General features: G+C 42.4%; 1 protein-coding gene across 1 annotated transcript in view; it reads right to left on the bottom strand.

Annotated features, from left to right (window-relative positions):
• Positions 1-14,426, bottom strand: part of LOC142143269 (calpain-8-like) — a 55,724-nt gene that overhangs the window by 15,392 nt on the left and 25,906 nt on the right. Inside the window, exons 11-14 of the mRNA XM_075200981.1 lie at positions 14,339-14,413; positions 8,770-8,930; positions 6,918-7,072; positions 4,024-4,035 (exon numbers count right to left, since the gene is read on the bottom strand). Coding sequence (XP_075057082.1) covers positions 4,024-4,035; positions 6,918-7,072; positions 8,770-8,930; positions 14,339-14,413 — 403 coding nt within the window. The remainder of the gene's footprint in view (positions 1-4,023; positions 4,036-6,917; positions 7,073-8,769; positions 8,931-14,338; positions 14,414-14,426) is intronic.

Genomic DNA, 14,426 nt, shown 5'->3' with positions numbered 1-14,426 from the left:
AAGAACAGTTTGGTGATGAACAATGCCTTTTCCAGCATGATGGACACCTTGCCATAAGGCAAAAGTGATAACTAAGTGGCTCGGGGATCAAAACATCAAAATTTTGGGTCCATGGGCAGGAAACTCCACAGACCTTAATCCCATTGAGAACTTGTGGTCAATCCTCAAGAGACGGGTAGACAAACAAAAATCCATAAATTCTGACAAACTCCAAGCATTGATTAGTCAAGAATGGGCGGCCATCAGTCAGTATGTGGCCCAGAAGTTGATTGGCAGCATGCCAGGGCGACTTGCAGAGGTCTTCAAAAAGAAAGGACAACACTGCAAATATTGACGCTTTGTATAAACTAAATGTAATTGTCAATAAAAGCCTTGTACAAAATGCTTATAATATTACTTCAGTATAACATAGCAACATCTGACAAAAAGGTCTAAAAACACTGAAGCAGGGAACTTTGTGAAAACAAATACTTGTGTCATTCTCAAAAGTTTTGGCCAGGACTGTATATGAGAATAGACTGTAAACTAAAGTACTTGTGGGCATTAAAAATGTACACAATAATAACAAAGAACAATAATAGCACACAAGTAAAAGTGTTCTCTAGAAGCAGAAGAGAAAGTAGATTTAGTTAATATAAATGGCGTAGGACAGTTATGGTTACCAGCAGCGGACTGCCTTAAGATTCCTACAGTGACTGGTTCATGTTTCATATCTCTGACTTCTGCTGTCTCTCCTCATTCCAACCTCTTAGAGCGTAAGCTCATAGGGCAAGGCTATTCTTACCTTCTGTAGGTAATTGATTTATATAATGACCCCTTCAATTACAGCCCTTTGTTTTATGCTGGCACTTTTAAACATGATTAGAATAGTAATAATAATGATTATTATTATTATTATTATTATTATTATTATATTTAAAACCATTTGCATATTCAGATAATTTATCTATCTTACAACCTTCAGCAACACCTCTGACGTTTTATTGAAATGTAATGATATGTCTCTTGAATCGCTAATGTATATCATTTGTAATTTGCAGTTCCGAATTGAAAAAGTTTTGCTTGAACTAAATTCACTCTTGACAACTGCACCTTGATTGCATGTTTAGCGCATATATCTCTTTGTACTAGTGTTGTATGTTGTCTGGAGTATATCGGTCTTCATGCAAATATTTTATACGAGCAAAACAAAATTCACACCTGGTCATTTAACAAATTATGTTTAACCTATGTTGGAAACTATTGTTGTTGTTATATTATGCTGCACGCAACAGCAATAGCTAATCAGATAATGACCAACAGCTGGATACCAATTAGCCTTCAACTCTGTCCCTCGGTTATTATCAGCTGATAGCCAATTATCTCTCTCCCTTAGATAGGACTACATCACCCACGCACTGCTAACCCCGGAGACCATCGTATCAGTCTGTATCCTCATGCTTATACAAGTAGGTGAAATTGGGCTACATGTGTTATATATGTTTGAGACCCATCGATTCTGCTCTTTTTTAAGAATTTACCAAATGCTGCTGTTTCCACAGGTTGCATGCCCTGCTCGGTTATTGTGGATATTACCAACTGATTTATTGTTCTGTTTATATTTTAAAAGTATCCAGTCTCGACAATACACTAACATTATAACTACTTTATGCGCCTAACCCATTGCTCATATGTATGTAAGTGTGCACTAAAAATCGATTAACCGATAGCATTAATATTCTTGCAGTTCATTCGTAACGTACATGTATATATGTATGTTTATTATGTAATAGTTGCAGTACAGAATATATAACGCACTATAAAAACAGGCCTAGTTTATTTCTTACAAGGGCCCCATTATAATGAGCTGCTCCCGAGGCCCAAATAATCTACAGTACGGCACCGGATAAGACCTCTGCACCTTACGGCTAAACAAACACAGTGAATAGGACTGCCGGAAGGTGTGGATTGGGGAGGGAGTTACCCGAATTCTGAAGAATATCCGCGAAGGGTATAAAACCCCTGGATTAGAAATGGCTAAATAACTCAAGTACATCATTAGTTCAACTAAATTGTAAATTTCACTATTGTTTTCTATATGGTAAATTGTTTTCACTTGATTTTATACTTCACTTGGCCCATTAACCATCACATAAGACCTCGACTTTCACATCAAAGTAACCCATACTTGCCGACTTTCTTAAGTCAGCCTCCGGGAACTGTCCGGGGGAGGTGGGCATTTCAGGGGTGGGGCTATGCAAAACACAACATTTTGGCCCCACCCCTGTGACGTAATGACGCAAACGTGTCATTTTACAGCGGGTGGCGGAGACAAATGCTGCGATTCCCTGATAATCGCGGCATTTTGGATCTAATTCTTCCCACTTCACTAGGAAGTGGGTAGATGCGAGAGGCTACAATACTCTCCCGCTAGCCTAAGAGACCTACCTGGAATCTGGGAGTCTTCCGGGCATTCCGGGAGAGTTGGCAAGCATGACGTAACCTCTGTTAGATTTTCTTACCTCTTATTGCATCTCACTAGACTGTTGATTATTTATTATTCATGTTTGTATTTTGTTTCTTTTTATCATTTTATGGCATTCACATTTTTATTTGTATTTTTTTTTATATTACTATGTACCTTTTCTTAACACCCACAAGTAATCTACATTGCAATATGTTACCATATGCATCAGAATCTGAGAAGATTAAATTATTCTGGGAAAAAAAGTGGTATTGAAAAGACAAAGGGCCTGATTCATTAAGGATCTTAACTTGAGAAACTTCTTATTTCAGTCTCCTGGACAAAACCATGTTACAATGCAAGGGGTGCAAATTAGTTTTCTATTTTTCACATAAGTTAAATACTGACTGTTTTTTCATGTAGCACACAAATACTTGATAGCTTATTTGTACACTGAAATTTAAAGTTGATATTTGTGTGCTACATGAAAAAACAGTCAGTATTTAACTTATGTGCAAAACAAAATCCTAATTTGCACCCCTTGCATTGTAACATGGTTTTGTCCAGGAGACTGAAATAAGAAGTTTCTCAAGTTAAGGATCCTTAATGAATAAGGCCCAAAGTTAGCAACACATCAAAGGGTAAACAGGGGGGGAAGTATGAGCAAATACGTGGTATTTGGGTGAAAAGTCTAAAAAGCAGGAAGCAGAACGCCGACTTTTTAAAATAATGCAAAAGAAAGTATGAGGTTATACACCACTTCCATCATTCATAAATAGCTCCCTTAAAGTGCAGATTTTGGGGGTCAATTAGAGTTGGATACATTGGCCCTGCAAATGTACATAGGACAAGACTAATGTAACAAGTGTGTATCCTTGCGCCCTATGTTAGTGGTAAACATTAGTATTAAAAGCAAATGTTAAAGTTCAGTTACCCTATTTGTGCACAATATAATAATGCAATAAAGTGACATATACAAAGGAAAGATATTGCCGAGGTATTAATAAATGCAAAAATTGCAATTTTAATCTAAAATATAATTAAATACAAATTAAGTAAAATAATTAAATATTTTTCCCTTTAAAAATCAAATTGGAATTTTTATTCCTGCAGTAATCCAAATAGAATTTTCAAGTAAATGACCATGTGTCGCTGTTACGTTAATATGATTTTGGCATACTGCGCTTGTCTGCACCTATCCCGTTCCCCCTCTCCAGGTGTAAGGAGCCGAGAGCCAATGATACCAAAAGATCTAAACACGAATATATGCATACACACTTTTTCTGCGTATTAACAGTACGGAAGTGAGTATCTTACGAAAAAAATTGACCTACATCCATTCAGACTCTTCGTATCAAACAGCAAAGAAAGTATGAAATCAACCAATCTGATTATTGCAACATGCGCTAAATAAATCATAGGCCTTTTCTAATTGGCTGGTATTAGTTATTGTACATTTGCATTTGTCAGTAAACAATTTGTGTTAGAATTCTTATTGGGCAATCATAAGGTCAGTAATGTTACTGTTGGCGCCCTCCCATCTTGTCTATGTGGACCAAATCTTTTCTTTCATCTCATACCTTGGAATCCACCTAAAAGAAACAAAGGCACAACTGTGATAGTGTACAGCAGATCATATGTAAGTACTATACCATACTGCTTATAAACAATACCAAGTACATTCATCATGGAAGAAGAACCGATTGTTAAAGTTTGTGTAAGCTCTTAAAGTCTGACCTCATTTGAACTACAAGTACACAGAATCGCTTTCAGGTACTTACACATATTGGCAGGGCCGGATTTACCACTAGGCAACCTAGGCAATTGCCTAGGGCCCAGCGGTCCCCAGAGGGCCCTCCCAGGGCCAGCGGTGAGACCACCCTTTAAAAATGGGACGCTACTTATGGGCCAGTGCTATATGCTTGCCCCCCGGGCTAAAGTCTGCCAGCCAGCCCCTGAATAGGGGTATATGTTATGCTAAAAAACTATAGTGCTATGGATTTTTTCAGGGAGGGGGCCCCAAACCAGTATCTTGCCTAGGGCCCCATGAGGTCTAAATCCAGCTCTGCATATTGGTGTTACAGCAGCAGGTTTATGACCAGGCCTTGGACCCCAAATGGTCAAGCCCTCGACCTCCATGCAAATACAGCCCTCGCACTCTACTTTAAGCGCTGTCACTTAGTTGCAGGAATTGTGACACTCACCAAAGCAGTCCCAGTAATTACTATTAAGCAGCTTGAACTATCATAAAAAATGATCGTTGCTTCTTTTTCAGAATTCACACTGTAGTGTATGTGAACGTTGGCTTTATAATCCTGGATCTTAATTTGCACACATTTAAGTTGCTCGCTCCAACTAATTTAAGCGTTTGCTCATAACACACCGGCACTTTGCAGGATCCAAGACTGTGTAGTGTAAAGCTGGGTACACACTACAGAAAACTATAATTATATTACACAATATCTTTAACAATTTTACCAGCGACTGAAGCCACGATCAGCAGCTGATTCATGTGCGCACACTATATATGTTTTACACAATCTACTATCAGATCTGTGCTCTTCATCTGTCGTAACCATCGGCTGAAACAACCGTGACTCTGTAAACTGTATGGAGATCTGGTCGTGAGTGCGTACACACTGCAGGATTGGAACAACATCGTTCCATTGTTGAACGAAATTCTTAGTCCGTTTATAAAGTCACATGTAACTATACAATGTGCTTTGGAATGATAACCGTTCATCGTTGCAGCGCACACTAATGCGGTATTGGGCTGAACGGTTGTTTATCATGTGATTGACCGATAATCAGGTGAAAACCCTGTAATGTGTACCCAGCCTTAGTCTGTATACAATTCATGCATGCAAATCTGATACACTTGAACAAGTAAAATTTCCATCAGAGAAACGCCATGTCTAGCACCTTCGCACTACGACCCAATTGCCGACTTCCATCCTCATTCGATGAGTATAACTCGTAATGAGTGTTACACTGTTACTTTAAGGTTAATTATTTTCTTTAAAAAATTGGGTAACTCGGGCAATAAATTAATTCACTACAGATCACTTTCAAGTTTAAATTGTCATTAGAACGCAAGTATTTTGCAAGACTATCTCCTCAACTTCATCCAGTGGTGGAACTACCATTGGTGCAGCTGGTGCTGTGCAACGGGGCCCATGGAAGTAATGAGGCCCGCTGCACGGCAGATGAAGAGGGTCGGAACTAGCGAGCTGTCGGCAACGGTTCCTGCCTCCTCGCTTTGCGGGGCTCACACCTCGCTAGTTCTGACTCTAACTTCATTGGAGTATAAAGCAAGCCCCCCACTCCAAGTGCACTTCTTGTCAAGGTCACACTTGCGTTACTGAGTATGAAAGAGGAAGATCTGTTCCCTCTTATTGCCCTGGGCTTAAGTACCTTCATAAGCGCACCCTTACTGGAAACAGCCAGTGGAGAATTTGTGTCATGGTCTGGAGGACCCAGGTAACAGTCTTGAGGACCCCAACCACCAGATCCTCCCTATTACTTAAGAGAATGAAATGAGCAGAGAGTACGGTGGCTCAGTGGTTAGCATTTCTGCCTCACAGCACTGGGACCATGGCCTTATCTGTGAGGAGTTTGTATGTTCTCGTTGGGTTTGTGTGGGTTGCCTCCGGGTGCTCTGGTTTCCTCCCACATTCCAAAAACATACTGGTAGGTTAATTGGCTGCCATCAAATTGACCCTAGTCTTTCTCTCTTTGTCTGTGTGTGTATATTAGGGAATATAGACTGTAAGCCCCAATGGGGCAGGGACTGATGTGAGTTCTTTGTACAACGCTGCGGAATCAGTGGCGCTATATAAATAGCTTATGATGATCATGATGATTTAAACATTGTGATATTAAACATACATTATTCTGGCAATTTGGGGGCCTCATGCAGGGGCTGGATGGCAAATTTTAGCCCGGGGGCAAGACTCAGTTCAGCAGCCTATTAGGAACATTTTAAAGGTCTGAATTATGATAGAATAATGAGTCCTGATTTTCACATGTGAAAATCAGGACTCATGGGATCCTTAAATGAAAAGATACAGCGGAGATGGTTGTGAATCTAGTAGGATCACACTTATATATAATATTAATCAGTTCCAATGATCATATATATTTTGTGTGTCATCTGTCCGTGCACTAACGTTCACCTCTTTCCAAACACATTAGTAGAAGCTGAAAACAAATCACAGCTGAATAACTAGCAATAAATGTAAGAGCTGAGAGCAATGAGCGCAATCAATATAATCAATTCAACATTTAGCTAAACACAAGAATATATTGTATTTCTCGGTTGATTGCTGTGACAAGTACCTAGATTGTTTAATCAGCATTATGTGTCTTCTGTCAGAACTGGTCCATTCTTATATTAATGGAGAACAAGTCATTTGTTTATCGTCTCGCTATTTGCAGATCCGTTAATTCAGTTGTTGCGAGAAACGTCACGTACCTTAAACAGCAAGTAGCCAATAGGCAGCCAGGTCCCCTCAACACTATCCCGGTTCTTGTTGCTTTGCATAAGGGATACAACTAAATTCCATCCTCTCTTCACCTCATCGCATTCAGTCACTGTTATAATGTACTGAGGATTCTTGCAAAATGAGTCTAAAATGACAATACACAGATAGATAGATATGAGATAGATAGATAAATAGATAGATAGATATGAGAGAGATAGATAGATAGATAGATAGATAGATAGATAGATATGAGATAGATATGAGATAGATAGATAGGAGATAGATAACAATTTCCTATTATTTATGTTTTAACATTGTACTGTGCAAAAGTTTTAGGAAAAAATACTGCACAGTAAGAATGCTCTCAATAATTGAAGTGCTAATAGTTTATTTTTATCAATTGACAAAATGAAAAGTGAATGAACAGAAGAGAAATCTAAATCAAATCAATATTTGGCGTGACCGCCCTTTACCTTCGTTAATTGATAAAACTAAACTATTAACTCTTCTATTTTTTCAAGTATTCTTAATTTGCAGCATTTTTTACACACCTGTCTAAAACTTTTGCACAGTCTTATAATATATATATATATATTGTGACAGTATGACAGTATCTCTAGGAGAAGATGGCAACGAAGAGCAGAACAGCAGCAATAAGTTACTTGAATGCAGGATTTTCGGTTTAACTGGCCTCTACCAGTTTTATTAGCATAATCAAAGTAACCACAACATAAGTAAAAACCTTGCCTGTCCGGCACTTAAACTTTTGTGTAGACCCTCCCTCCTGTGCAGGACCTTATGTCCCACACACAAATCAATTACATTAACAAAGTTGCTCACCTCCGCAGTGTCTCTCAGGAGACATCCAACCTCCTCCCCAGGACTGAGACCCAGATTGAAGCAGAGCTGCAACATTTTAACAGGCACCTCTCAGGTGCAGCTCCTAATCAGTCTGCTGTGAAGTCTGCAGACCAAAAGACCCGGACTGGGTCTTTGTATGGAGCCCACCCTGCTCTCTCCATGCAAAGCACCAGGGATCCTTACCAGCTTTTTCTGAAGACGAACACATATTTGGAATATCCTTCCTATACAAATCCACCTCCCTGTGTTTAAACCCATGCAGGTCAGACAGCCCGGGACATGGATACCTGCCATTCAAACCAGTGTCTCTGTCACAATATATATATATATATATATATATATATATAGGGTGATTCAAAAGACGCAGTACACCCTTTTATTTCAAAAACTCTACAGGAAATTGGGAAACCTGAATACTCCAGTAAGGTATGGGTGACGTGGTCTATCTTTTACGGTATGTACCAAACATGGGCGCCATCTTGAAATCGGCCCAATTCCTGTAGAGTTTTTGAAATAAAAGGGTGTACTGCGACTTTTGAATCACCCTGTATATATAGTCAGCCGCAACATTAAAACCACCAGCATAATATTGCATAGGTTCTCCTCGTGTCGCCAACAAACTCTGACCCATCGAGACAAGGACCCCACAAGACCTCAGAAGGTGCCCTGTGGTATCTGGCACCAAGACTTTAGTAACAGATCTTTAAGCCCTGTAAGTTTCGACCTGGGGTCTCCATGGATTGGACTTGTTTTTCCAGCACATCCCACAGATGCTCGATCGGATTGAGATCTGGGGAATTTGGAGGCCAAGTCAACACCTTAAATTCTTTGTCATATTCCCCAAACCCATTCCTGAACAATTTTTGCAGTGTGGCAACTGAAGAGTTCATGTCACATTCTATTCTTCGAACTGGACAGCTAAAGAGTCAGCTCAGTTACTTTATACCTGAAATTTAGGCATAATAATCTAGGATAATTTACCTTTATCGAAGACATTCCAAGACCTGTCCTCTTTGGTCCACTTGTTCCAGTACTTGCTTTTGTACCATTTTTTAGATTGATTTCCCAAATCTAAAAACACTGGTAACCGGTTGCAAAGAATGAGTCTGGAAAACTCACAAAGAAAATCTTCCCAGGACATCCTGGTAAAATAGATAAAAGATTAATTTTCAAAGCAGCTCTAATAATTAGAGATGGTCACTGACCCCCGTGTTTTGGTTTTGGATTCGGTTTTAGATCTGGATTACCGTAGTGTTTTGGTTTTGGTTTTGCAAAACCGCCATTGCGTGTTTTGGTTTTGGTTTTGTTTGGTTTTGTTTTGCTATTTTGTTGGAAAATCCATGTTTTTGGGCCTAAATTAACCCAATTTAGTGATCCAACTGTTTTAGAGATAAGTAATCTAATTGTTGAGGTAATAAATCATCCAAAAAAACAGTTTAATTCTTCGTTGGTAGGCCTTCATTTATTCTACACACAAAACAGATTGTCTTCCTCTCCATCTATGCATATTGGCAATGCAGCCATCGTCTTTGAATGTATATTACACCCTACACTTATAGTTAAATATGTAAAGAAATGGAAAAAGCCAGTTTGGTTTCTGTCTCTCTAGGCCCCCCTCTACTTGTATAACATACCAAAAAATTCAGCCGTTATAGACTGTACAATATTATGAGAAATGGACAAAGTCAGTTTGGGGTCACTCTGTCTATGACACCCTATCCTTAAGGATAAATTTCTTGACCTGCCTCTGGGATGACGATTCACCCCCAGCAGCAGCAACAGCAGCAGCAGTGGGACTATCGTTTTCTTCAGAGGAATCAATAATAGTGCAGGAGTCATCCAGCCTTAAGTGGGATGCCGGGCTAACTCCGAGCGCTACTGAGGATATTGATGAGGATGGTGTGGTGGGTGTATTTTGTAGCCGTCGGGATGTCGGTGAGCGGAGGGTCTTAGCTGATGATGGAGTGCTTGTATTTTTTTGGGAAGAACCTTCAGCTTTTCCCAACACTTTGCCATGAACTCTCGTTAAATGGCGTAACATAGACGAGGTTCCAAGATGGTTAAGGTCCCTCCCTCGACTGACTGTGGCTTGACATACACTACAAATGGCTATACAATTGTTGTCTGGATTTGGGTAGAAATAATTCCACACATAAGAAGTGGATTTTTTTGTTTTATGCCCAGGCATGACAATGGCCTTTTTCTTGTCACGTGCCAGGACTGCTGCCACTGGTGCAGGACTTACACAAACAACCTCATCCTCATCAACATCCTCATTAGCGCCCTCGTCGTCTACACAAATCTCCCCCTCATCCTCTTCTAATTCCAATCACCGGCTACACTCGGGCTATTAAGGCACACATCAGCAGAATGCTCACGATTAGACATCCCACTGTTGGATGGACTCTCCACAGGGATTGTTGTCATTTGTGAATCAGAGCAAACATTCTCCTCTAATGCCTCACTGTTATCTTGCAGCTCGGCTTTGACGCGTAACAGTAGTTGTGCACCAATTGTAGGCTGGGTAACTTTTTGGGATCTGCCACTAATAGCCAAAGGTGAAGGCCTCATTCTCTCTTTGCCACTGCGTGTGTAGAATGGCATGTTTGCAATTTTTTTTTTTATCGTTAATTAACTTTTGCTCAGTTACACTTCTTTTTCGCTTCACACTCTGTTGTTTGACATCGCCTTGGCCAGATGACGTACTGGTAACACTAACATCAGGACTGGCGACAGAACCTGGTTGCTCATTCTGATCATATGTGGACTGCTTTGAATCCATTCTGAGCGCAAAGCACTGGGGAGTGCTAAAAATGAGTTGGTAGATACTGCTGACAGATATGACTTTTGACAGCCAGAAATATTTATGCACAATTATGGGGGACACCCCAAAAGCACTGAGGAGTGCTACAAATTATTTGGTAGATACTGCTGACAGATATGACTTTTGACAGCCAGAAATATGTATGCACAATTATGGGGGACACTGGGGAGTGCCAAATATTAACAAAAAATAATAAACCTCCATACTCCTCTCTTCTCTAGCGATTTTGGTTAGAGCAATTGCAAGAACAATATTGTATTCTCTGTCCCTGCTCTAATCAGCCTGTGACTACACCCTGCTCTCTCCCTCTGTCAAATGGCGATGGATTGCTGTGGAGGCGTGTATTTATAAAGTTGAAGTATCGCGAGAACCGAGCCCCGAGATCCGACGACGTCACAATGACGTTCGGCCTCGATTTGGATTCGGAACGGGCGGGAGAGTACCGAGCTGCTCAGCTCGGTACTCGGATACCCAACGTTCGGGTGGGTTCGGTTCTCGGGGAACCGGACCCGCCCATCTCTACTAATAATACACTAGAGTTCAAATAATGTGAGATATTCCAGGATCTGTTGCTGCACATAATTAAATTTATATCATCCCCAGAGTAACTTTCAAGATAGGAAATACATACAATACATGAGAAAGATTATGGGTTTTATTTCTTTATGTTCCTTTAAAGGAGTTCTCCACCCTTAGATAATTTCTCACGACTTCCTGTAAATTTTGATAAATATGTTGCTCCAAATGTCTAGATTGCTTCCGTTTTTTTCTTATTAAGAAGCTGTTTCATATATGACACAAAACTGTTCTCTGGTTACAAAAGTGGTCTATTGAGACCATCTGGGGCTCTGTGCTGTATGTATCAATGGGCCTCATTCCAGATTGTATTACTTAATATACCAATCACATGAAATTCCCACCACCTAATCAATGAGTTGTATCCAGGGATGAAGAATGCAGGTATGATACTGTTCTCTGATTGGGTATTGTTGGGTATATAGTGTGCAGAGTATATAGTATTCTGGATAAATGCTGGTAAATACAGTACTATATTGGCCATTACTGGGTATTTAATGTTCTGGTTCGTTCCTGGGTTCCTTACACTCACCCAAACACCATGCAGAAACCAGATATTGCTTGAGTTTAATGTGATAATCTCTGTACTTATCTTGGTAGTCCCTACAGTGACATGTTGGTTTGAGGGATGGGTAATGAATTGTGTCTCAGAAGAACACACTCAACCCCTTTCTCTCTTTGGGGTCCCCTGCACTGTGAGCGGTGGTTAAGTGCGGGGGGCCAGTTAGATGAAAGGTTACTATATGAGGTTTGTTGTGTTGATGACATCGTGTGACCCACCAGTGACGTCAACCCGCTCTACACAGACCTGGAGACATGGAGAACCCAACCTGCCCCCTCCTCCACCAGACATCGCAGCAGGGTAAAAGCAGTTATTTTTCTATCGCTGTGATGACCCATTTAACTATGTATATTTAGTATAATTTGGTGTTTCAGTATTGCTTGTTAATCTAGGTAAAAGGAAATATTGTCCATACAGTTCCAGAGCTGGATTAAGGCTTTGGGGGCCCCGGGGGAAACTTAAGACAAGGGGACCCTCTATGGTATAATACACACATATACAAACATGCCTCTCTCATTGCTGCCCCCTCCATATCTCTCATTGCTGCCCCCTCCATATCTCTCATTGCTGCCCCCTCCATATCTCTCATTGCTGCCCCCTCCATATCTCTCATTGCTGCCCCCTCCATATCTCTCATTGCTGCCCCCTCCATGCCTCTCTCATTGCTGCCCCTCCATGTCTCTCTCATTGCTGCCCCCTCCATGCCTCTCTCATTGCTGCCCCCTCCATATCTCTCATTGCTGCCCCCTCCATGCCTCTCTCATTGCTGCCCCCTCCATATCTCTCATTGCTGCCCCCTCCATGCCTCTCTCATTGCTGCCCCCTCCATATCTCTCATTGCTGCCCCCTCCATGCCTCTCTCATTGCTGCCCCCTCCATATCTCTCATTGCTGCCCCTCCATGTCTCTCTCATTGCTGCCCCCTCCATATCTCTCATTGCTGCCCCCTCCATGTCTCTCTCATTGCTGCCTCCTCCATGTCTCTCTCATTGCTGCCTCCTCCATGTCTCTCTCATTACTGCTCCCTCCATGTCTCTCTCATTGCTGCCCCCTCCATGTCTCTCTCATTGCTGCCCCCTCCATGTCTCTCTCATTGCTGCCCCCTCCATATCTCTCATTGCTGCCCCCTCCATGCCTCTCTCATTGCTGCCCCTCCATGTCTCTCTCATTGCTGCCCCCTCCATGTCTCTCTCATTACTGCCCCTCCATGTCTCTCTCATTGCTGCCCCCTCCATGCCTCTCTCATTGCTGCCCCCTCCATATCTCTCATTGCTGCCCCCTCCATGCCTCTCTCATTGCTGCCCCCTCCATATCTCTCATTGCTGCCCCCTCCATGCCTCTCTCATTGCTGCCCCCTCCATATCTCTCATTGCTGCCCCTCCATGTCTCTCTCATTGCTGCCTCCTCCATATCTCTCATTGCTGCCCCCTCCATGTCTCTCTCATTGCTGCCTCCTCCATGTCTCTCTCATTGCTGCCTCCTCCATGTCTCTCTCATTACTGCTCCCTCCATGTCTCTCTCATTGCTGCCCCCTCCATGTCTCTCTCATTGCTGCCCCCTCCATGCCTCTCTCATTACTGCTCCTCCATGCCTCTCTCATTACTGCTCCTCCATGCCTCTCTCATTGCTGCCCCCTCCATGTCTCTCTCATTGCTGCCCCCTCCATGCCTCTCTCATTACTGCTCCTCCATGCCTCTCTCATTGCTGCCCCTCCATGTCTCTCTCATTGCTGCCCCCTCCATGCCTCTCTCATTACTGCTCCTCCATGCCTCTCTCATTGCTGCCCCTCCATGTCTCTCTCATTGCTGCCTCCTCCATGTCTCTCTCATTACTGCTCCCTCCATGTCTCTCTCATTGCTGCCCCCTCCATGTCTCTCTCATTGCTGCCCCCTCCATGCCTCTCTCATTACTGCTCCTCCATGTCTCTCTCATTACTGCTCCTCCATGCCTCTCTCATTGCTGCCCCTCCATGTCTCTCTCATTGCTGCCCCCTCCATGTCTCTCTCATTGCTGCCCCCTCCATGTCTCTCTCATTGCTGCCCCCTCCATGTCTCTCCCATTGCTGCCCCCTCCATGTCTCTCTCCTTGCTGCCACCTCCATGTCTCTCTCATTGCTGCCCCCTCCATGTCTCTCTCATTGCTGCCCCCTCCATGTCTCTCTCCTTGCTGACCCCTCCATGTCTCTCTCATTGCTGCCCCCTCCATGTCTTTCTCATTGCAGCCCCCTCCATGTCTCTCTCATTGCTGCCCCCTCCATGTCTCTCTCATTGCTGCCCCCTCCATGTCTCTCTCATTGCTGCCCCCTCCATGTCTCTCCCATTGCTGCCCCCTCCATGTCTCTCTCCTTGCTGCCACCTCCATGTCTCTCTCATTGCTGCCCCCTCCATGTCTTTCTCATTGCAGCCCCCTCCATGTCTCTCTCATTGCTGCCCCCTCCATGTCTCTCTCATTGCTGCCCCCTCCATATCTCTTATTGCTGCCCCCTCCTTGTCTCTCTCATTACTGCCCCCTCCATGTCTCTCTCATTACTGCCCCCTCCATGCCTCTCTCATAATTAATAACTTAACAAAATGTAAAAATAAATAATACCAGAACTCTCCATCGTCTTTGATCTTCTGCAGAGTCTTCCTGTCTTCTTCTTTCAGTTCCTTCCACCATGGACTTCTGAAGAAAGTGA

The sequence above is a fragment of the Mixophyes fleayi genome, chromosome 3 (genome assembly GCF_038048845.1).
Source record: "Mixophyes fleayi isolate aMixFle1 chromosome 3, aMixFle1.hap1, whole genome shotgun sequence".
In the NCBI taxonomy this organism is placed as follows: Eukaryota; Metazoa; Chordata; class Amphibia; order Anura; family Limnodynastidae; genus Mixophyes; species Mixophyes fleayi.
The sequence above is the reverse complement of the archived record's forward strand: the minus strand, read 5'-3'. Positions and strand labels throughout refer to the sequence as shown.